The following is a 23,800-nucleotide window of genomic DNA, read 5'->3' as shown; positions in this document are numbered from 1 at the left end:
CCAACGAGATGACTTCTCCAAGTCCTGCGAAACCAATCCGTCCAGGACGGCTATGGACCACCCGCAGCCGCTCCTCAATGTTCTCCTCTTCGGCACCATTGGCAGAGGCCTCTGTAGCAAAAGATTTGGAAGAAGAATCCGACAAAGATCCGGAGAATCCTATGGAGGAAGACGACATTTCCCACGACGACTCGGATTCAGACCTGGAAACCCTGCATCAAACAACGTCCGGCCCATCCTTAGGCCGGTCCATGGTTGGCTCATATAGAAGACCCAGCTTTACAATAGCAGGCTCTCGGGCTACCATTGCCACTGGATTGCAAGGGTCAATGCGAGCTCCAAGCAAGAACGATCGCCGTGAGGCAAGAAGGGAAGAGCGAAGTTTACTTCGTGACAACAACATCATCCCGCCAAAACACCCTCGGAAAGGAGAGGGTTCTCAGACAATTGGCCGCCGAGCCTCCCGACTTCTCTCCGTGCCCGGCATCCTAGATGAGGGTAAGAAGGTCAAGCGGCCAGACCAGGTGGATGAGACAGCAGCAGGAGACAGCACCAGTCCCCGAGAAACGAGTCCCCTATTGGGAGATCCCGAGCTGCCATATGGAGGTCAAGATACTCATGCGAACCTTGACATCAAATGGGACGAAGCAGTATTAGAAGGCAAGATTCAGACGACGTGGCAGCGTGAAGCCAAAGTATTGGGACGTTATTCGGGGCCGTTGGTGCTTACATTCATGCTTCAGTACTCCTTGACCGTTGCCAGCATATTTACGGTAGGTCACATTGGGAAGGTCGAGCTTGGAGCAGTAAGCCTGGCAAGTATGACTGCCAATATCACCGGTTATGCAATTTACCAAGGATTAGCAACGAGTTTAGACACCCTTTGTGCGCAAGCGTACGGATCTGGGAGAAAAAAATTGGTGGGGTTACAGACGCAACGAATGGTCTACTTTCTATGGACGATCACGATCCCCATAGGCATCATCTGGCTCTGTGCTGACAAAATCCTGATGAAGGTAGTGCCCGAGAAAGACGTGGCAATCCTGGCTGGACGGTACTTGAAGATCGTTCTCATTGGAGCCCCTGGCTATGCGACCTTTGAGTCAGCCAAAAGATATTTGCAGGCACAGGGATTGTTTTCTGCTTCTCTTTACGTTCTTCTGATTTGCGCTCCCTTGAATGCCTTGATGAATTGGCTTTTCGTTTGGGTATGTCCCCCAAATCACTTTACCTGCAGTATGATTCTCATCCTTAACAATTATCAAACTCCTCCAAGCTCTCCTGTTCACTTTCGATCACATTTCTGGTCTGGTTTTACATGAAAAATCGGCGTCTGACGTCCTCAGCAATTCAACTGGGGCTTCAACGGTGCACCGATAGCTGTTGCCGTAACAGACAATCTACTTCCTATTCTCCTCATCCTCTACATCCGTTTCGTAGCCGGGGGTAACTGCTGGCCCGGCCTGACAAGAAGAGGTGACTTCTCCTCTCAAACAAAGCCCTCTTTCAGATTCCACCGAATGAAAATCCTCTCCTAACATTCAAATTTCACTCAGCCCTCCACAACTGGCTTCCCATGATCCGCCTCGCCCTCCCCGGCCTCGTAATGGTGGAAGCCGAATGCCTCGCCTTCGAAATCCTGACTCTCGCCGCCTCCTATTTCGGCACCAGCCACCTCGCTGCCCAGTCAGTCCTTGCCACCATCACATCCTTCACATTTCAGTACGTATTTTTGTAGTCCATAACCCCTCGCTTGGACCAAACCTTGGGTCTTCAGACATGTGTTGGGAGTTTTCCTCTCGGAACAATATGTTCCAAAGCTCGACGTCACACCCCCCAAACTAAACAATACTGATGGCGACATTGTGACCCAGAATCCCCTTCCCCATCTCCATCGCCGCATCCACGCGAATCGCAAACCTGATAGGCGCAACGCTGGCCGACGCCGCGAAAATCAGCGCGAGGGTGGCCGGGTTCGCGGCGATCGCCGTGGGCGTCTTCAACGTGGTCCTCCTGTCGAGTTTGAGGAACCACATACCCCAGCTTTTCACGAGTGATCCGGATGTTATCGACTTGGTCGCCAAGATACTGCCGTTGTGTGCCGCGTTTCAGCTTTTCGACGCGCTGGCCGCTTGCTGCAATGGCGTTCTGCGCGGCTTGGGGAGGCAGGAAGTGGGAGGGTATGTGCAGCTGTTCTGCTACTATGTGGTGGCTATGCCGATCAGTATGGGCACCGCGTTCGGATTGGGGTGGCAGCTGTATGGTCTCTGGGCTGGTGTGGCGATAGCGTTGGGATTGGTGGGCGTCATCGAGGGGGTTTTCCTGTCGAGGGTCAATTGGGAGAGGAGTGTGGAGGATGCAAGGAGCCGGAACGAGAGATCGTGAATGGGGTGGCGGGAGGGACGAGGAGTCCAGCGTACAGATGTGTATAGGCTGGGCAAAATCGGGGAACTTATGGATGGGCTGGATGGAAATCTGCTTCCAAATGCAATGCAGTTTGACACTATGCGGATTCCGATGCTAACGAAAGATCATCGTGGGACGTAGGAGCCATGATGCGCTTGTGGGAAACCTTGAAGAGCTGCTTGACTGGGGCTCCTTCGATGCACGCTTCTATTTTGTACAAAGTAGCGCTTTGCTAGCATATCATGATTAGGCGTGGCCGCTCGACCATCTATCTATCCCTCTTCCCATGCGGGATTCTGAGGAAATGTCAGTCCGCTTCTGGCTGAAAAATCAGGGGTCGGAATCCCTTACCTTTCTCAAAATAACAAGACCCTCCAAATTGCTCGCCAGACTGATATACTGCTCGTCCTCCAACTCCGCCCTCTCTCCATATGCCAGCAGCACCGGCGTACTTTGCGTCTGCCACCCTGTAATGGTCTTCGGTCGACCTGCCTGTCCTACCACATCCACAGCCTGACCGACTCGTACGTTCACCTGTAAGGGCTTCAAGTCCTCGTCCAGCGTTACTAAGAATCTCGGATGCATAGCGGTGACAATAAAGTAAAGCAGGTAATGAGAATCGGCGAGGATAAACGACTTGGCATCGATCATAGCCACCAGGACGGTCAGCAGACCGGCAGCCGCGACGCGCGAGAGGATCTGTCGGTCAGTGTGGAAAGGATTTATGGACATTGTACCCTTGCCCATGTGTAGAAGACCTTGCGCTATTCGGACCATGAACAACGAGTTCTGATCTCGGTGGTAGTAGCTTGCAAGTTGTCTCAGTAGCTGGGCCAATCTTGCGTTGTTGGTACCTGCTCCGAGGAGACCCATTGCAAATATGGCGTTGATTGCCACGTCATTGTCATTGTCGTGGGTATATCTTGAAAGTGTGTCGTAGACCTTCATCTGTGGATTACTTGGGCTGATGAGACCCATCGCGAGTGGGACTGCTTTTCGTATGTTGGCTTCCCCATAGTGCATGAGATGGCCAAACTGTCGTAGGACCATCTCTTGGCCTACCTCTTCACCCATTGAAATCAGTGATAGACCGAGCACGGCATATGTTTGGATGAGCTCGTCTCCCTTCTTGTCATCGCCATCTTCGATGTGCTCGTTGCAAAGGTGAAGCAGCTCTTGCAACTTCAGTACCGTCCCTGTACCTGCCCATGCACAGACTTCCGCGAGGACTGCTGCGGGCTTTGCCATTGGGTGTTCGATAGCCTTGAGAGTCTCCAGAATAACCTCTACTTCTTCCTGGCGGCCAAAAAACAGTAAGGCAAGTCCCAGCGACATGAAACGTGTCCACTTGTCCTTCAATTGCTTTTGTCGCTCCTCGTCTAAAAGCGTAGTAATGATGGCCTCACTGACTCGGTCATTTGACGATCCGACGAAGATAAGACCAAGAGATAGTGCTGCCATAGCTGAGATTTGCATATCCAGTGACGTATCTTCGACTATGGGAAGAAGCAACTCCAAAAGCTCCTCTTTGTTGGTGTTTGCATAAGCCAGCCCAAGGCCCATGATTGAGCCCATTCGTATCAGTACACTCTTGGCTCCGAGGGTTTCCTCGACGCCGAGGAGAGAAATAGATGAGTCGGTTTCATCGCGTATGCCTGAATTCATAATTCCAACCGCGAGGAACGCACCGGCTTTGATATTGTCGTCCTCCGCTAAGAGGAATGGGTTGACTTGTTCCAACCCGTCAGTACCTTCCCACTGTAGCAGCATTCCCATTGATGCTGCTGTGGCCATCATGCCATCATCCTTCGTTTTCCAGACCCAGTTCGTCTTTTCGCCCTCAATCAGCATCATTTTGTCCTTGCCGAACCCTGCGTTGGTAAAGGCATTGACGAAGGCACTGGCGAGATTGTGTCTGTACGAGTCAATATTTGTAAGGCCTGCTGTTCGAGTGCTTTCCAGATGGCTTTTGTAGATTTCTTCAGGCATTTTGGGCTCAAGGATGTTCAGTTCCTTCGCCAGTGTCTTGAAGTAATCTGGAAGTTTGGCATTGGTAAGACACGCTGCCAGCTCTTCATCCGTTTCCGCTCCTAGGGAAGGCTCGAGCCAGATCTGCTGTCGAGCAACCAAAAGTGCCATTTGCTTTTTGAGTGCTAGGTCTTTGGTCGATTCAAAGTCTTGGTGGATGAGGTCGGTATCATTTAATCGGATTGCAAGTACCGTTGCTTGTGGGAGTTTGTTGTAGGATGTGTAGATGTCGTGGGCGGTCCTTAGGAATTGTTGGTCTTCAGGGTATGTCAGGAGATTCACCATGCTGACCATATAAAGGCAGACCCTCGGATAGGTATTTTCATCCAGATACTGCGGGATCTCCTGAATCCTCTCAAGCTCACTCAAGATATCCACGGCGTCGGCTTCAGCATTGTGACTCAGAAAATATGGTACAAGCGTCCTTGCGAGCTCGACCAGATCTTGGGCATCCTCGTCGTCCGTCATTCTTCGCTGATAATCCTGGCCAATCTCGAGTGCCAGATGCCGGACATATTCGTGGCCCCAGGAGCCCAGGTCCTCCGAAGGCGCAAGCAGACGGTACTTAAGGGTGTCCAACTTTTCCTCATCTCCTTGCGTCATACCGAGCACTGAAAGGACATCTGCAAGATGTTCCTTATCCTTGCCTTCCGGCCATTGCTCGAAGGTTTTAGTCAGGTCTTCATAATGAGGTCGGAGGAATTTCAGCGGCTTTGGTACAGCTGTCATAGACGACGTCGAGGTTTTTATGAAATCTTTGATGGCATCAAGCGCAGGTATGTAGAGGCTGGTATCTGACTCCTACAAAAATACATCGATCAGCATAAGGGTACATGGACTATAGAAGTCATAACTGTAGATATACTTACATGTAGACGAGCGACCAGCATCTCCAGCTCATTTTTCAGATTTTGATCCTCTTCATTTAATTCCTCTGTTTGCACAGATCTGGTCAGCAAGGTTCCATCCGGGCACTTTGTAAGACAGCATACCTTCCAAAGGCTCATCGCCTGGCTTGCCGTTTGCTATGGGCTTGCCATCCTTGTCCTTCTTTGTGTCATCTTGTTTTTTGGGACTATCTGAAGGCTTCTCGTCCTCCATCTTGCCCTTTCCCTTCTCAGCAGCTGTCGGGGCTCCATTCTCTTTTGCCATGCTCGCCGCTGGCGAACAGAGTTTCTGGGCGTGTTATTTGCCGAAGCAGATCGAAGACTAGGGCAGCTTCAAACGTGAATGGATCTCGGAAGGATAATAAGAGGTGCCACCCAAACCGATATGAGAAAGAATCCTCAATGAAGTAGCTCACAGATGCAGGTAAGGTATTGATTATGGTAGCGCGTTGAAGCTCCGGAGGCGATCTTCAGCCGCCGCCAAGGCCGAACTTCTGGCCGTAGCACACAATAACCATTCTACCACAATTCACACTCCCAGGCCAATCCTCTACAGAGTCGCCCACCATGAAGCTCGACACCAAAGCCCTCCGCTACCTCACCACAGAGGACTGGCGAGTCCTCACCGCCGTACGTCAATCTCCTCGCCCCTCAGCTCTCAACAACCAGGACTAACAGCTGACCAGACACGCCTAGGTGGAAATGGGCAGCAAAAACCACGAGATAGTCCCCACGCCCTTAATCACCCAACTCTCGGGCCTACGCGGTGGAAGCGGGGTTCACAAGTGCATCTCAACGCTCGCAAAGGCCAATCTCATTGCTAGGATGAAGAACGCGAAATGTGATTTACACCCAAGTCTCAAGGTTCAGAGGCTCTACTGACACCCACCAGACGACGGGTACCGTCTCACCTACGGCGGCCTTGACTATCTCGCCCTGCACACACATCTCAAACGGCAAACTTTGTACTCGACCGGCAACTGCATCGGCGTGGGCAAAGAATCCGACATCTACGTCGTAGCCTCCTCCACCGGCAGGCAATTTGTTCTGAAAATCCACCGCCTGGGCCGCATATCCTTCCGCAGCATCAAGAACAACCGTGACTACCTCAGGCACCGCAGCAACGCGAGCTGGATGTACATGAGCCGGCTGTCCGCGCTCAAGGAGTTTACGTTCATGAAGGTCCTGAGGGAGAACGGCTTTAGGGTGCCAGAGCCTGTGGCGCAGAGTAGGCATACGGTGGTGATGGAGTTGATTGATGCTTTTCCTCTGAGGCAAATACAAGAGGTGCCGAATCCGGCTGGCTTATATGCGGAATTGATTGACATTGTGCTACGCCTGGCGAGCTTTGGGTTGATACATGGGGACTTCAACGAGTTTAATATCCTGATACGAGAGGATGAGATACCGGCTGTTGAAACATCTGGCGACACCAAGACAGATATACCAGACTCCAAGCCAGCCATCACACTTACGCCCGTCATAATTGACTTCCCCCAAATGGTCTCCATCGACCATACAAATGCCGAAATGTACTTCGACCGTGATATCAACTGTATCAAACGTTTTTTCGAGAGGCGGTTCAACTTTGTGAGCGACGAGCCGGGCCCTTTTTTTGCTGATGCAAAAATGCTCGCTGGTGCCCCCAAAGGCAAAAGATTAGACGTTGAGGTTGAGGCCTCAGGCTTCTCTAAGAAGATGGCGAAAGAATTGGAGAAGTATATGCAGGAAGTCGGCGTGGAAGGAGATGTCAGTTATGAAGGAAGCGGTCACACCGGGGAAGGTGACTCTGATGCTTCTGGCACTTCTTCGGGTGCAGAAGAGTCGTCTGACGACTTATCTCAAGACTTAAGAGGTAGTGATGGTAATGATGGCCTTTTCAAGCCCAGTAATGAAGTTGAGTCCGAAGCGTCTCACAAAGAGTCAAATGCTCTAGCTACTAACGCCGCTGCGGTAACATTAGAGGAAAACAAATGAATATCTCAGGAATACGATTCACACAAGTGCATGTTTAGTCATTGTTTGAGAGCGAAAGAGCCAACGTTCATGAGAGCTAATGCTAATCTATAGTTTGGTGAAGCTGAAGCAACCTCAACGAGAGGAACGCGTCAGGAAACAGAAGTCACACTTGATCCTCCAATCACCTGCTCGTCCGAAGACCATAAAATGACGCCCGGGGGATATGCCGCTGAAATGCTTGAGGAGACCACCCATCGTAAGAACATGTTGGTTGAGCCGGCCAAGGCCACATCGCGTGCCAAGATTGATGTAAGGCTAAGGATTCTGATATTAGTCGTAATGCTGAATTGAGGTAGGAGACTTGCTGAGAAGCGGATCGTGCCAAAGAAACGTTTTCGTATCCTCAAGGACTTTTAGACGTGATGCATGTTGCTGTCGTAATGGTAGTATCAGTTGCGAAATGGTCATCAACCGGTGACCAGAGAAGAGTACAATGAGATACTGTCTGATGAATGGCATACAGGCGGCGCTGGGCGTGGTTACCGTGGACGATTCCCTGATAAAAGCAGCATGGCTCAGAGTTTGGACTTGGTTGGCGACGAGGGGATGTCGCCACCGGTGCCACTGCAAGTCTTGCTGGATTTAGATTTGCAGACTAGGGTGTCTTCATCCGATGTCGAGGATGATTCGCCATCAGGCGATTCATCCTCGACGACCTCGGCAGCTGCTTTCTTGGCTGCGGCTACAACACTGGGACTCTCGATCTTGATGTGAGTGGTGCGACGCACTGGAGCTGGGCCTTCGAACTTGACCGCGGCATTGGGAAGCAACCCGTTGGTACCTTGGCGGCCATTGAGTACTGAGTTTGGATATCCAACATAACTTGTAAGTATTAGTATCAATGCTGATTACAAGAGGGAAGGCAGAAAATTTACGCTGGCGAGATTGAGGAAGCTGACGACTGGTTGCTCCATGCTCCACTTGTCCCAGGTGGACGTACTGGCACAGGGCTTTGGAAGGTAGCCGAGACGGGAGAGTAGAACCCGTAAGGCGAGCCTGGTCCGTAGACGGCTTCATTGTACTCGTTCGTCTTGAACTGGCGTCTCTCCGCCGTACAAGTCTTGAGCTGTTTCTGCTTCTCGGTATCGGCATAGCGAATCTGCAATTCGGTGGCATGCTTCCCTTCGCCGACGGTCATGTTGTTGAAGGTGCGAATGACATGTTCGCAGATCTCCGGTGACTCGAATCTGGACTTTTGTGAGCGTGCAAGTGCTACGAACGGTCTGGGTACATACCGAGCAAACCCAACCCCACGGCTGATGCCATTCCCATCCTTCAAAATCCGCTGTTCTAGAATGTGATAGTCCGGATACACGTTCTTGAACAAGTTCTCGAAATCCTGTAGCCAGAGTTAGAACGCGTCATTCAAATCTCTCTGGTCAGAAAAGCGGTACTGACCTTGTCATTCCAAAGTCTGGGCAGATTCGAGACGTATAAGTTGTTATTTTTGGGATCGGCTAGTTCCTTGAGCCGTGCATTGTGGGATTGCTGGAGTCGGGTCAGCAATGAGACAGACATTGACCAGAGGGACGCTATGTACCCTCGCAAACTTCGCCTCGTACCCGAGGTAGAAGAACGCACGAATGCAGTTTTCGGCGTCGAAGTAGCTGTTGTATTTGATGAACCCGAATCTGCATCCGATGTCAGCGTTCTTCTTGATACTCCATGGGTTTGACCATAGAATGTGCGTGCTGTACCCTTTGCAAGTGTTATTGGACATGTCGATGATTGCCTTTTGGCTCACGATCTCTCCAAAGCGGCGGCCGTAATCCGCAAGCAATTCGTCGGTTGTATCAGGGCGGAGACCACGAACGTAGACGTTAGTTGTCCCATCTCGATTGTCTAGGATCTTGTCGAGGCTACCGCGCCCACCATCAGGCCCGCTTCGCCATGCAGGGATTGGGGTAGGGATGGCTGGATCCGCTTGCGTCCATACCCAGAAATCGGCGATGGCGTACTCGCCATTCGGCTGTCTGCATATCTGTTGGTTGTTTGGGAGCTGTCCTGAGAGCGGTGAAGGGTTTGTGCTCCAATCACTGGGAGAGTGTCCCGAGACAAGGATGGCTGGCTGATAGCCGTCAACGGGCGTCTGTGGGCTCAGCTCTTCGGTTGATGACCAAGAAGTACGGCGAGGCGCTACAAGGTCGGGCACATGGGGCAAATTCTGGGAAGGCATCCAAGAGTAGTTTCGAGGCGTGTGTGGCCCGATTGGTGCACCAGTAGAAGGGATACCTTGGTAAGTTGCTTGCTGATATTGGGTGGGATGCGTCACGGCCATGTTGTACGGAGCAGGATACTGGGGGTAATTGCCTTGAACAGCATTGGGGCCAGCAAACATGTAGGTGCCGTCTGGGAGCTGGTAGAGCATGGAAGTCATGTTTGACTCGCCCATTTGCATTCCCGTGTTGCTCGGCTTAGCTTGTCCCATCTGGGCTCCATTGCGGAGGTTGAGGTTCTCGAAGGCTCCAGCGAGATTATCCAGTCCGGAACTGGTATTATCAAGATGCATGTTCGCCATAGGATTTGGAGCAAGAGGCTGTCCGGAAAATGGGGCGTGCATGTTGCCATATAGGTTCTGGCCTGGAGCCAATGTCTGGCCGGAGAGAGTGGCAGGCATATTGCCGTAGTAAGTACCTGCATTAAGAAAAAGAGTAAGCCTGGTGTACTCTTCGAAACAGTGTAGGGTTGAATAAAAGATGCAGCCATGTACAGATGTTCAAGTAGAGACAGACGCTTGTCTTGGCGGCTGGGGTGTACCCTTGGTCTCTCTGACATGCTCAATGGTAGAGCTGGCAGGTGGCTAGACAAGAGAAGGGAAGTGATGAAGGACTTTCACGGACAATCGTAGTATACATGGAGGGCGGGAAAGAAGTAATCTATGCCGGCAGACTTACGAGACATGTTCTTCTGCATTGTTGAGAGAAATGGCTCAGACTTGGTATGGCTATTCCGTGGAAGCCTGCAGCAACTACTGCCCATCAGCATGGTGTGAAGGCAGTGCTGAGAGAGGCCACTCACAGTGATGCCGAGGATATGCTCCAGGTAGAGTACAGCAAATGGTGAAGAAGTAGACGCTGTAGAGGACACTGTGAGGTGTATGAGCAGCTTGTCATGAGCGTAGAAGAGGATGCAGTGATCTTACAGAGAGTGTTTGGATGGTGACGGAGATGAGTAGCAAGGTGGATACGATGTGAGCAAAAGGTACGGAGAATACAGAGAGTATGGACAAGCTATTTGCCAATAATTGAGATGGATGTGCAAAGAGCTGTAGCGGATGATGGGAGAAAGAATTGAGAGGACATAGAGAGAAAGAGAAAAGAAGAGTTGGGTGGGGAAGGTGCTTGTGTAAATAAGACTAAGCTAAGAAGGTAACCGCCAGAGAGACAAGATATTGTTCGAGGAAGGAACTCTCTAGGAAGGCAGAACACGGCAGGTCGCCTTGTCAACGATGACTCTTTTGGGGTTATCAACTGCAATGACAACCGACCTCGCCATTTTGTTTGCAGTCATGAAGCATGAAGCACGAAGCAACCTCGATATGCGCAATGGAACAGAAGCTACGTTTTTAAGGGAACAACATGACCCTCGGGGAGCCCAGGAGAAATTTCAGATGCATGCATAACATAAGAGGAACCTTATTTGTGAGCATAATGCTGATATTTCCACTTCTCTTCTGTTACGTCAATGTGAGAGTTGAGCTTTTGATGCCTTATTTTGCATCGTTGAAGAAAACAAGAGGTACGCTTAAAGCCTCACCGTATGCAGACTTGAGCCTCTTTCCTGCAGCCTTACGGTCTGTGATAAAGCTGTATTCATAAGTCAAATCGAGCGTGAAGTACAGTTCGAGCTGCCGCGACACAATTTGTTTCAATTCCGTGATCTGCTATGGGTGGCTTCCGCTCGAGATCTACTCGGCCATCGGACGGGGAGTACGAATACAACGGGGTGACAGGGGTGGTCGATGACAGCACAGAGCCAAAACGGATCCCTTGCAGCACGGTCTATGATTAGATCTGATGTCCAAAGTGCCTCTTACACCGTTCAACTGGGCTCATTGGCTCTCCACTTCCACTAATTGATGGCAAGTCGAATTAATCATTCAGCCTGGAATGTCTCATTACAACCATCATGAGTCCGATCACGGCCGCGTTAGTACTGTATGTATCTCCTGCTGAGATTGAAGGCCGAGGAGGCATGAACACTGCGAATAAAGCATCAAGCCCTTAAGCCTCGAGGATTGTCGGGAGAGCGCTAAGCGCGGCGATTCTAGCAATTTGCTTGGTTCATCGGCCGCCGCGACAAGATCCCTACTCTGCAATAACCACCATCAAAGAGGCTTTGAGTCTCTTAACAGGTCTTGACAACGTTGTCGTTGGCAATGCGTTGTTAGCTGATACGCTATTCTTATTATAGTGGGATCGGAGACTTCTCCGCAAGCGAGCTTGCCAGCTCACTCTGCAATTGGGTTTCGTGAGGGTTTCATGCAATCTGCATCTTCCTCCGGGCATTGCCTAATAGCGACATTGCCGGGTGAGACGCTGGCTGATGTGTTTTCTCCGTGGCCTCCAACACAATACTTTGCTGGCCAATCAGGAAGTGGAATTTTGGAAAACCAATCTCACATGACCTCCCTTGCTGCGGTAGGGAAAGGCGCATGTCTCAGGAGCAGTCCCCAAGAAGCTCGGATAACATCGACTTCCACGACTGCACTCTTTCCCACCGCTACTTTCAACCTTCCCCGGTATCACAACTCTCCACAATGTTTATCCTCTTTGCTGGCCATATTTCACATAACCAACCCCGGCAGTATCCACGCTGCCAGAACAAAGCAACTCGGAACTGTCTGGGCGCGTATGATGTCCGATTTTTTTTTAGTATAATACTCTGTACTGCCAAAGGCCAGTAACGATTTTATGTTGCTTTCAATTCTGAAAAGATTAATATTGTAGCATCTAAAGGCCAGAAGACAAATCATTCTATAGCATTGACTGGCGTCTATGTAACAGTTTCTCACCGCGAGCCGATGTTAAACAAGTTCGTCAGTTCTCCATATACCCAGTCCCTTCCCTGCCTACGACCACACATCCTCCTGATACTGATTACTACTCCTCATCATTTTCACAATCTCTTCTCCTTTCTCAATGCTCACCCCTCTTTGCTCACTGACAATTTTCCCCAACACATCACTGACCGCTCTGGCCATATTAGATGCGTCTCCACAAACGTAAAAGTTTCCCTTCTCCTTCTCCAGCAGCTGATTGACGAGAGCGGCATTCTCCTGCAGACGCTGTTGTACGTAGACCTTTTCTCTCTGTTCGCGGGAGAAAGCCGTGATGAGTGTGAACGACGAGCCAAGAGCTTGTTTGTAGTGCTATCGAAAATCAGTATCCTTTCAACGAGCGCAGGGCAAAGGCAGTCGTATCTCACCTCCCACTCTTCCTTGTAGAGGAAGTCTTCAGAACTTTTCCTGCACCCATAGAACAAGATCGTCTGGCCAACCTTTTCACCCGCCTCTGCTTGAGCAGCCCTCTCCTGAATGAACCCCCGGAAAGGTGCAACGCCGGAGCCAGGGCCAATCATTATTATCGGCTTTGATGGGTCCGATGGGAGTTTGAAGTTCGAGTGACGGACGTGGACGGGGACGTGGCAGCCATTGTACTTGTTTCTTGGGCCAGTGATGGCATATGTCAAGCCATGCGGATCAGGATTCGGATCACCATGTTGCTTCTGTTTGAGAGCTAGCAGGTAATTTGTGGTAACGCCTTTGACAATGTTCTCGGATCCTGGAACGCGGATCGTCTCAACGACGGCGGTAATGGAAATCTTGTCTTTTTGAACCAACGACGAAGAGGAAATGGAATAATAGCGTGGTTGAATTTTGTGGATGCCTTCGATCATGATGGAGAAAGGAATGTTGCTCCACTTGTTGACACTGTCTACTTTCTCAAGCACTTGTGCAATGTTTAGGTATTGAGACGACACTTTGTCCGAGAAGTAATCTTTGTCATTGCCGAGCCTCGTCATTTCTGCTTTTGTCTGTTCGTTTGGCGCGAAGGGGGCGAGAGAGGAGACGAATTGCCGAGAGGCGGCACCGCATATTTCCATGTGGTAGCGGATTGCTGCGTCGTACGTTGTAGGTGTAGGGAAGGGTACTTTGGCTGTGGGATCGAGGCCCTTGACACTGATGACGCAGTGACGCTTTTCCGAGAGCCCAAGAACGTTGATCATCCTATCAACCTCTACGCCTGCATTGGTAGGCCATACGGCTATATGATCGCCAGTCTGGTAGGTCAGGTTTGAACCCTTAATGTCGATCTCCATGTGTAGACAGTTTCGATCTTTGACGGTGAAGACCTCCCTGGATTCCGCAATAGGCGCAATATATGGGTTGTGGGAATTGTAGGGGCCTTTCTGGCTGCCTTCGAGGTGATGTTTGTTCGGCTCGCCCAGGTATACCTCATCTGCGTTCGCGTCCAGGTCATCCCTCTCAGTGATGCTGAATACAGGCTCATAGACCGCTTCTCGCTCTTCAAGACCCATCTTCTCGGATAGCTCGGTCCACATAGGTTCTTTCCAAGCAAGGAAGTCTTCCTCCATTGTACCCGCACCGTCATCGCCTTCTCCAGCTGTACCGATTCTAGAAGCCCCAAGCTTGACCAAAGCATCGTTGACTCTGCGGACCATGGAATTGTAGTGTTCATATGTATTATTCCCAAGCCCAAAGGCGACAAATTTCAGATTTTGCAGCGGCTTTTCGTCCACGCCACCCCCATTGCTGAAGGACACATCTTCTTTGATCACGAATTCGTAAAAGTCCACGGCGTTGTCTGTGGGTTCGCCTTCGCCGTACGTGGCAAGGACAAACACTGCTAGCTTATCGTTGGGGAAAGTGTCGAGGTTCTCGTAATCGTAGTCTTCCAGATCCGCAACCATGGTTTTGAGGCCAAATCTTTGGGATCCCTCTTTGGATAACCTCGAAGCATAATCTTCTGCCGTGCCCGTTTGGGAGCCATAGAACACAACACAGTTCTTTTCCGACTCGTCCATCTTCTCCAGTATGTTTCTCGTCTTGCCTGCTTTCGCGCCATTGGCTGAGGAATAAGCTACCGCGTAGGGATCTTTCGGTATTCCCCAGTATGTTCCTTTAGTGAAGTATGCCACAGTGCCGGCCAGGAGGACGGCGAGGACAATTAGATCAAGAGTGTCGAGTTGCGCCATCTTCGTTGGTGTGAGTCTGCGATCACCTTCACCAGCGATGCTACTCTCCGAAGCCAATCAGCTGTTCTGTTGCTAGTGTAGGGCCGTAAAAAATACAAGAAAATTAGATTCGTGCTATGTGGCACATCAGCCGCAATGCTGGCTAAGGTACTTCTTCAGATTGCCCTGCAGGGCAGAAAGGTGGTATACAGGAGAAGAATCAGGAGGAAGTGTAAGTGGAGGGAGAGACAGACTGTCAAGACTGGGTCTTTGTCAGATCATGTAGTCAGATGGAGAAGCCACTTTTGGTTGGAGGCAATGGAGGTGTCATCCGTTTATTTAGATCTCCTCAGATCACCAAAATCACCGAAATGGTTCGGCGTTGATCTTTCCGGCGCCAAGGCGACCCTGCTTTGAGAGCTTTGGTAGAGTAATAGATTACTGTACTCTACAGTGGTACACAGGAAGCCTCAATTGTTTTATCTATACTTTACTTGGTGGAGACCATTGAAATGGCGAAATTTGAAGGATAATTGTCGTAAATATTTGACTGCAGGTCTCTCAGCATATACTTTTAGTGACTCTACTGAAAATAGACCCTCCTGTCAAATGGTTGGCCGTCGCTTATCGATACCTAAGTGACTTCTTAGCGTGGAGACAAAGGCACCCGGCTATATGGGTGTATGGGTACCTTACCTTACCTTTATTGAACCATGTGCTGTCAGACAATGTCTGGTCAACCTGTTTTCAACATGTCCATGTCAACATAATTACGCTGTTCGGTACGCAATTGTCTATCCGCAAGATATCCTCTCACAGAGAAGTACCTGCCTTCCGACACAACCCCCCCCTGGCGCGGCAAGCCACGTCCTACACAGCATCAAACAACACGGATTTTTGGAGACATCTGTCACTGCGCCATGTTGGAACATCACCCAATCAGCGGGTCTATGCAGAGATAGGCTAGCGTGTCAAGTTGTCTCACTAGAAGATGCAGTATGGGTGAGTAGATACTGTAGCACTCTCTAATGGATCCATGGGTGAAGCTTATGAACAACTCTTCTCTACAGCAGGAGCTCAACCTCTGAACGGGCGACAGTACCCCCCGGTTAACAACCCAAACCCTGGCCCATCCTACGTAAACCAGGACAATAAGGACTCGGACGCCTTTCGAAGCCATTCACGAGACCTGTCTAGGGGACGTGGTCCCGCACCTGCAAATGGAGTATTCAATATACAAACGCAACAGCCTGGTATCGCGCTATCACCCCGGTCTCAGTCCTCAACTGGGGCAGTACGGTCGCCTGCGGGTCTTGATGTCGGGCTTGAACGTCAGCCTTCTGTAACCCAAGGACACTACCGTCAGACATCAAGGGCTCAAGGCGCCTATTTGCAGGCCCGCAATGCGGGGTTTGTGTCGTCGCCGACGACTAGCCCTTTGAGTCCGGAAACTCCAAGCTCTGCGAGTTCTAATCCAGGACTGCCTGATATCTCGAACCACACCATGATCCATCGCGGTGTTACTTCACGGCGTCCTACTGAGTCAACATCAAGCGCAGCCAATGGCTCATTGCATAGCTCTACTACATCGACGTTGATCGGGGACCAGGACATGGGGGATCTAAGTGGTGGCACATTGACGCAAAGGCGGCTCGATCGAACACAGAGTGTCAAGGTTCGCAGGGGACATGACCCTCAACGGTCACTGTCAAAACATAGCCAAGAGCAAAAGTCTGTGGGAGAATACGCTCTTCATCACCTCTTCAATAAGGTCAGCGAGCAGATCTTTCAAAAGACCTCGTTCTAACAAGACCCGTAGTTCGTTGTGCAAGCCGATCACAAGATCGATCAGTGCGTCCTTAAAACATCAGACAAACCGGACTATCTCGAACACATCTGTGGGGCAGGAGTCGATCCCGATTTTGACCAGCTGATCTCAGCTCTTGCACACATCAATCGGCAAAAGCCAAAACCGTTGGTTGATACCATCATGTACTGGAGGAAAGCTAAAGGTGACCAGGCTATGAAGGCTAAGGAGAGACTCAATCATGTTGGTGCTCTGACCCTGAATCTGATCGCAACGCTTATACGTTTCAGTCTAGGTCACCCAATCCAGTAACAAGAGGGCTTCCACGGCGTACTACAGAACCGTCGCATATGCTGTTTGCAGACTTGAGCCAAACCAGCTCCAGTGAAGAAGACCCAAACTACTCAGCGTCGCTTTCGCTTGCAGATTTTGCTACACAAGCAGAACAGCGTTCACAAGTATCGATCTACCTTCTTTGCAGGGTCTTGATCGAAGTCTACAACCAGACTGACGTCGTTCGACTCAACCCTGGGCTAGCTGATAAGATTGAGGATATAATATTTGTCCAGCTCAAGAACACGGAGCCGGAGCATTTCCGGAATTTCCCGTTCCGGGCCGTCAACTGGAAAATCTTCAGCCAACTTCTGGGTGTCATGAGCAGTCCCAATCTGCGAAGCGTAAGCCAACGCTTCATCAATGAGTTGAGGATGTATCAACACGACTTAGGTGTCAAGGGAGTTGTAACGAGTCAAGTTGAAAGGAAGGTTGAACTTCTTATCCTGGCAATGCAGCATCTTCACATCAAGACTCAGCCGGAGGGGCCCTGGAGGGATTCATGTGACTTTCTCCTAACTCTGGGGGAGTTCTTTCTCAATTCACATGGCCCTCAAATTAAACATTCCTACTGCCAGACACTAGAGGACCTTGTAATGCCGATTGCAGCCCGCTGGGGCCCACAGGTCAATGTCCAGAAATTCAAGGATTTTCTAAACAGGGTGAATTCGCGAGTCTCTCAAATGATAGTCAAGCCTCGACACTGGCCCGAGGCATTCCGCCTCTCTACAGTACTTCTTTGTGCATCTCCAACCGAGTATTTCGCCGGCCAATGGCTCACGGTCGCAACTTCTCTCCAAGGAAAACTCAAAGACCGAACGTCCCGAGAGTATGCCCTTCAAGGCATCTGTCGGCTAGTTTGGACGTATCTTGAACGTGTCTCTGAACCTTCCAGCTCCATCATACGCAAGCTCGATGACGTGATGAAGGTTGTCCTTCCGTCAGGCAAAAAGTCCTATCTCTCCAACGATCCAACTTACTCGGAGCCTATAATCGAACTTATCCGAATTATTGGGTATCGCCAGCAAGAGTTCTGTTTCAGGACCATTATATCTCCCTTGATCAGCGCTGATCTCTTCAGCCCCGGGAAAGATACCAAAATCGAGCAGCTAGAGCCAGAAAAGATGGTGATCGGTATAAAGGCCTTCCTGGCCATCATGGCCGACTTGGAGAAGGTAGAGCACGGTCGCCCACCATTCCCGCGGTTCAATGGTGGGGGTCTAGCAATGGATTCTCGCACAGTCCCCGGAGTTTTGCACAGCTCTCAGCCATCTGGAGGGCCAAGAAACACTTTTGATCTTGAGAAAGACCAACTTTCGCGACCCATGAACATATCCAAGCTTGGTGACTCGGCAAGAGAGTTTTTTGGCCGATTCTGTGAAATAATTGGGAAGATCACAGTGATGTGTGACAACGCTTTTGGGGGACAGGTAGTATTGGACGAAAAGTTCGGCGGACTCACACCCAAAACACCACTAACTGAGAGCTTCACCTTTGGTCGTAGAGATGAACACGTGGGATTAGCAGAGCATAGGCATGGATTTTATGAACTTTTCCACGTTGCTTTGCAGGCTTTGCCCCGCTGTTTGTCAGCACACGTTCAATTCAATGCTCTTATCAACCTCCTCTGCACAGCCACTGCACACGTTCAATCCAACATTGCGGTGTCATCGACTCAATCCCTAAAATCCATAGCTCGACAAGCTCAGGCCCAGCCTGTTACCATTGGATTCGCAAGGTTCATTTTTAGTTTCGATGTTCGGTATTCGACCATGTCTGATGAGGGAATGCTTGGCCCCGGGCACATCGAGAACACCCTCACGCTTTATGTCGAGTTACTACAGATATGGATTGAAGAGATCAAGCGGAAGACCAAAGACAGTGTAACCGAACCCACCGGCGATGGATCATCAGATAGTCGTAGCTTGCAGCTGGATTTGACGAGTATAGCGAGCCTTGTTGAAGAAGTTGAATCACACGGCATCTTCTTCCTCTGCTCACAATCGAGGAGAGTCAGATCATTTGCCGTTAAAGTTCTGAAAATCGTCACAGACTTCGACGTGGCCCTTGGAAGGAAGATCGATAGGATTATACATATCCTTGAGGGGGACTCTCAGAGGGTCATGAGTATTAATGACGAGCAGCTTACTGTCGCAGAAAGGAGTCGATTGCAGAAAGGCAAGCGCAAGAGCATATCACAGAATACCTTGATCGAATTGTGTAGCAGCGATGTTTCTTACGACGCAACTCTATGGTTAAAACTTTTTCCCAACATTATCCGCCTTAGTTTTGAAGTTTGCCCATTTGCTTCGACCCTGGGACGCGAGATTGTCTGCGCTCGTTTGCTCCAAATGCATGATAGCATCACTAGGCTAGGTTCTGACGTCCGAGGACCTGTGCCAGGCTCGGACCATGGTCCTATACGCATTCTTAATCGACTTGGGGCCACATCACCAGAGATAATAATCGAGCAGTGGAAGTTATACCTAGTCATGGCTTGTACAACAATGACCAACCCAGGTGCTCAGACGCAAAGCCAGCTTGACAAAACACAGCATGCCCGTAAGATATCCCGGGGAATACACCAAGGGCAGGATAAAATTAGCTCAGCCCGAGCTCTGTTTGCGTACATCATACCTCTTTTGACGGCAGGCCAAAGCTCGATTCGCGATGCAATTGTCATTGCTCTGGGTTCTATCAATATCAATCTCTATAGAACGCTACTGGAGTCCTTGCAGTACGCGGTGACTACGTGTAAGGAGGAGGCAAAACAGCGCATTGGCACCCATCAGCGGACCGGGAGCAATCCTAGGCGAAATCCTCGCACAGACCGCCTCAGGACAGAGGTCACCCAAGTCTATAGACTAACTGCGCGTTTTCTGCATGAACCGGCAGTCTTGCGGGACGAGTGGATAGTCAACAATCTCTGTACCTACTCGAAGGACCTGATGATCTTCCTAAACGACGCTGAAATTCAAAATGACTGGGAGTGTCAGAAGCTCAGACGTCAATACTGCGGGTTGTTGGAAGAGCTTTTCGACGGCATCAACCGAACACCAGATCCTTCGCGTTATATGGCATTCGAATCAAGGAAGTCCGCTTTCGCTCTCATGGAAGACTGGTGTGGCTATTCTCCCAATCAAGGTCGGATCAATCAGCGAGAGGACAACATGAGGCAATCCGTCCTAGAACAGCATCAAGAAGCTGGAGAGAAGACAAACGTCACAGCGACAATGGAGATCGAGAAGAGGAACTTAAGGACTGCTGCCCTAAGTGCCATGGCTGCTCTTTGCGCGGGCCCAATAAGAGTCAAAACCGACCGGGGAGACAACTTGTCATTTGACGTTCGCCGGATGCTTTCGTGGATTGATCAAATATTTGGACAAGTAAGCGACAAGTTGCATAGCATTGGACGTCGAGCTCTTCATAACCTTATCACATACAATCGTGACTTTGCTTACCTCTTAGAGTACTCAATTGAGAAATGCTATATAGCAGACCCTCCAAGAGCTCTGGAGAGTTATTTCGAAGTGGTGACCAAAGTCTTGCTTGAGCAAATCGACTACCCCGTGGCTTTCTGGAGGATTCTAGGAGCTGTGCTTTTCACACTGGGAAATGAGAAGGGCGAAATTAGGATGAAGTCTGCAAAGCTTCTGCGGCTCTTCGAACAACGTCAACAGAAAGGTTCCAAGATCCAGGACTTCGACATCAGCATCTCAGACCGAACCACGGCGGTCTACAAGTTGGCTCAATTTGAGATATCAAAGAGACTGGCAGCACAACACACCGAACTTGCTTTCTTCATCTTTTCTCAATTTGCAGTTCATTTCAAGAACATACATCCAGACAGTCAACGCAGTATGGTGGCAGCTATCCTTCCTTGGATACAGGTCATTGAACTGCAGATAGACCCAAGCGGTGGCCCAACTTCTCAATCGTACATGGTTCTCGCCAACCTTTTGGAAATTACTACAAAATCTAGTGGCGCCTTACACAACGAAATTCAAGCACTCTGGCAAGCACTCGCAACCGGGCCGCATCCGGGAAACGTGCAACTGGTCCTGAATTTTGTGATATCTCTCTGCCTAGACAGGCGAGAGCAGAGCTTTGTCGACTACGCCAAACAGATTATTGTTTATTTATCGAGTACTCAAGCTGGACAGAAAGTAGTCGAATTTCTACTCTTGCAAATCAATTCCAGAAACATGGTACAAAAGAAGCGAGATCCTATTGTCTTGCCGCCAGATAACTTGGGCCTGCCATATGTCGCAGATCTATCGGAGGCATTGCCGATTGGCAATAAACAGGTAAGATTATCCCGCCCATCATCTTCTATTCGATTGCTAAATTTCACAGTCCGGTTTCTCCTTGGGACAACTTTCGTTGATATTCCTTGTTGACCTCATGGTCTCTCCTATGAAACTTAGCAAGGAAAGCGTCCCTCTGTTGTTGCAGGTGGTTATCGTACTATGGGATCATTATACCTTGCTCGTGCAAGAACAAGCCCGCGAAATGCTCGTTCACCTAATCCACGAACTTGTCATTACTAAGATTGGCGACAACACCACGACACCCAACAAACAGACTATCGAATTGTTTGTAGAGTCGATTAGGCAAGATGAACCCAGGGTTGTCTGGACTTACGAGGAGTGGAACGGCAAAGACGAGATCGACGACAGCAGTCGGGTTCCAGCTTCTATGACCCACGTTACCGCCAAGGTCGTTAGCCTTTTTGCCATTGCATATCCTCAGATACAGGAGCAGTGGGTCAGAATGACGCTTGGCTGGGCCACTTCATGTCCAGTCAGGCACATAGCTTGCCGATCATTTCAAGTCTTTCGCTGTATCCTCTCCACCTTCGATCGGCCCATGCTTGCAGATATACTTGCTCGGTTATCAAATACCATCGCAGATAAAGTTTACGATGTACAGATCTTTTCTCTGGAAATACTGACTACGTTGAAGACCATCATTGAAGCGTTGGAGCCGACGGACCTGCTACAATATCCCCAGCTTTTCTGGGCAACGTGCGCTTGTATGGATACCGTGTATGAGCGAGAATTCATCGAAGTCCTTGGGATGCTGGAGAAACTACTTGGCAAGGTCAATCTGAGCGATCCAGCCGTAGTCAAGATATTGGAGAAAGCTAAGCCCGATAAGTGGCAAGGTACGTTTGAGGGCATCACTCCTCACGTATACAAAGGCTTGAAGTCCGACTTGTCACTGGAGAAATCTCTTCAGATCTTGGATCGAGTGATGCACTTGCCGGACAGTGATTTGGTAGGCACAGAGACTCGACTGCTCTTTGGGACTCTGGCCAACCTACCGCGGTTCTTGCATTCTTTCGATGATCCGAACAAGAGACTTGAATGCATACAGAGTGCACAGATACTGGCATCGGTGGCGGAGTATCAGGGAAATCAGGAGATCGCGATGGTTCTCAATACTTTTTCAAATAGTCGGTTCAAGACAAGCGGCGATTTCCTCACGCAAATACTATCCGCGCTTCGAAAGACCTTTTTCCCAACCTGGGAGCTCAAGACCTTGATATTTTTGATCGGGCTCCTCACTAATCGGCTTCATTGGTACAAAGTTAGGACTTTGGAAGTTCTCTTGGCAGTTATTCAAAACGTCGACACGCGTCGGACAGAGATTGCGAGTCATGGCCCGGACCTGATCTCGCCCTTGCTCCGACTTCTTCAGACGCAGTATTGCCCACAAGCATTGGAAGTCATGGACCATATCATGACTATGTCTGAGACGCCGATGTCGAAACATCATTTGCGGATGAGTCTCATTAGCTCGGGCTCCCGTACTACACGCAAAGAATACGACAAAACTCAGAGTCTGTATGGCATTCCAGAGGAAACGGGGTGGTCAATACCAACCCCGGCCATCCACTCGAATAATACAAGAGGAAACATGCAGGCCGTGTACCTTGCCTGCATCCAGAGCGACTCTACCCAAGCTGAGGCCATACCAACACCAGAAGTCGAATTCCATGCCGATGATGAAAACCCTGGCTCATACTTCCCGCTCGAGCGTTCCGATACCCTCGTTTCCGAGGACACCTACGCCTACACGGATACTAGTATGGAAGGCGGCATGGGCGACCTCCTCACTAAGCTCAACAGCCTCGATGACTTCTTCGAAGACTCTCTAGACGTAGAGAATGATGCATCAAATCGCTATTCAACTCTCACGGTCACTCCTTACAATCATGATTTAGACAATGGCGCCGATATATATGATCAACAGACAGCGCCCATCCTTCACAAATCTCTTGCCCGCACCGCCTCCGTCATATCGTTCAACAACGGCTTCACCGACCCACGGATGACCTCAAGTAACAGAGACCCTGGCATCATGACACCCACAGCCTTCACTTCGCCATCCACCACAATGTCGCATACGGCTGCTCCACCTCCGACGCGCCCGACCCTCCACTCCCGCTCTGTCACGTCTCCAGCCAACAACCTGGCGACCAGATCTAACAACGCCAGCGAACTCTTCTCCGATGACGAGGGCGACGAAACTTTCTCCGAAGACGAGCGCTCCACGGGCCATGGCTCCAAGCTTTTAGGAAGCACCTCCCTTAGCAGCGCCGTGTCGACAATCCGGAAAATGGCGCCGGGGCTGGAAGGCAAAGACTACAGACAACGCGGGCTGTTGAGGGCGCAATCCAGGGGTCAGCAGCAGGGACCCGGAAGTCCGAGGGTACCCAAAGTGCCCGAGGCTTATCTGCAGAATCAGGGATCAAGGCCCGCTGATACTTTTTGAGATGCGTATGCTCCACGAATGATGATGTGTCCCCCGCATTCAGGGTGTTTTCGCCATTGTTGCATTGTACTACTAGATTCCTTGGCGCATCTTCATAGCGGTACGATAGCGAGCGAGCTCGTGTTCTCTCTTATGGCATTGCACTGGCGTTCGCAACATGTATGTCCCTGGAACGGATGGCATGAAAGGTGATACCTATAGAAGCATCGCTGTACCATTGGCGGCTTTGTGCATGTACGTTAGCTGAAGAATTGGACGAACTATTTCCTGGTGCTACACTTGCCTTCCCAACTGCAGGATGGATCGTACTCGTCGATCACGAAATCATGGAAGGAACGTAAGT

General features: G+C 50.1%; 6 protein-coding genes across 6 annotated transcripts; 3 read left to right on the top strand and 3 right to left on the bottom strand.

Annotated features, from left to right (window-relative positions):
- Nucleotides 1-77: 77 nt before the first annotated feature.
- Nucleotides 78-2,385, top strand: HO133_007393 (uncharacterized protein; the record flags this gene model as incomplete). Its single annotated transcript, XM_037298284.1, has 4 exons — nt 78-1,208; nt 1,347-1,476; nt 1,557-1,722; nt 1,875-2,385. The coding sequence occupies 4 exons, from the start codon at nt 78-80 to the stop codon at nt 2,383-2,385; spliced, it is 1,938 nt and encodes a 645-aa protein (XP_037156919.1).
- Nucleotides 2,386-2,678: 293 nt separating this feature from the next.
- On the bottom strand, nt 2,679-5,586 carry HO133_007392 (uncharacterized protein; the record flags this gene model as incomplete). Its single annotated transcript, XM_037298283.1, has 4 exons — nt 2,679-2,702; nt 2,758-5,235; nt 5,304-5,368; nt 5,427-5,586. 4 exons carry the CDS (start codon nt 5,584-5,586, stop codon nt 2,679-2,681), a joined length of 2,727 nt encoding a protein of 908 aa, XP_037156918.1.
- A 302-nt stretch (nt 5,587-5,888) lies between these two features.
- HO133_007391 (uncharacterized protein) lies at nt 5,889-7,298 on the top strand (the record flags this gene model as incomplete). Its single annotated transcript, XM_037298282.1, has 3 exons — nt 5,889-5,951; nt 6,018-6,162; nt 6,214-7,298. The coding sequence occupies 3 exons, from the start codon at nt 5,889-5,891 to the stop codon at nt 7,296-7,298; spliced, it is 1,293 nt and encodes a 430-aa protein (XP_037156917.1).
- Nucleotides 7,299-7,855: 557 nt separating this feature from the next.
- On the bottom strand, nt 7,856-9,957 carry HO133_007390 (uncharacterized protein; the record flags this gene model as incomplete). Its single annotated transcript, XM_037298281.1, has 4 exons — nt 7,856-8,162; nt 8,216-8,679; nt 8,739-8,828; nt 8,881-9,957. 4 exons carry the CDS (start codon nt 9,955-9,957, stop codon nt 7,856-7,858), a joined length of 1,938 nt encoding a protein of 645 aa, XP_037156916.1.
- Nucleotides 9,958-12,411: 2,454 nt separating this feature from the next.
- Nucleotides 12,412-14,558, bottom strand: HO133_007389 (uncharacterized protein; the record flags this gene model as incomplete). The annotated part of the gene is made up of 2 exons (XM_037298280.1): nt 12,412-12,711; nt 12,768-14,558. 2 exons carry the CDS (start codon nt 14,556-14,558, stop codon nt 12,412-12,414), a joined length of 2,091 nt encoding a protein of 696 aa, XP_037156915.1.
- A 977-nt stretch (nt 14,559-15,535) lies between these two features.
- HO133_007388 (uncharacterized protein) lies at nt 15,536-23,457 on the top strand (the record flags this gene model as incomplete). The annotated part of the gene is made up of 5 exons (XM_037298279.1): nt 15,536-15,539; nt 15,608-16,308; nt 16,357-16,587; nt 16,635-20,984; nt 21,034-23,457. 5 exons carry the CDS (start codon nt 15,536-15,538, stop codon nt 23,455-23,457), a joined length of 7,710 nt encoding a protein of 2,569 aa, XP_037156914.1.
- Nucleotides 23,458-23,800: the final 343 nt, after the last annotated feature.

Source organism: Letharia lupina (genome assembly GCF_014066315.1).
Source record: "Letharia lupina isolate WasteWater1 chromosome Unknown contig_3, whole genome shotgun sequence".
In the NCBI taxonomy this organism is placed as follows: Eukaryota; Fungi; Ascomycota; class Lecanoromycetes; order Lecanorales; family Parmeliaceae; genus Letharia; species Letharia lupina.
Note: the sequence above shows the minus strand (reverse complement) of the source record. Positions and strands in the feature narration are given on the sequence as shown.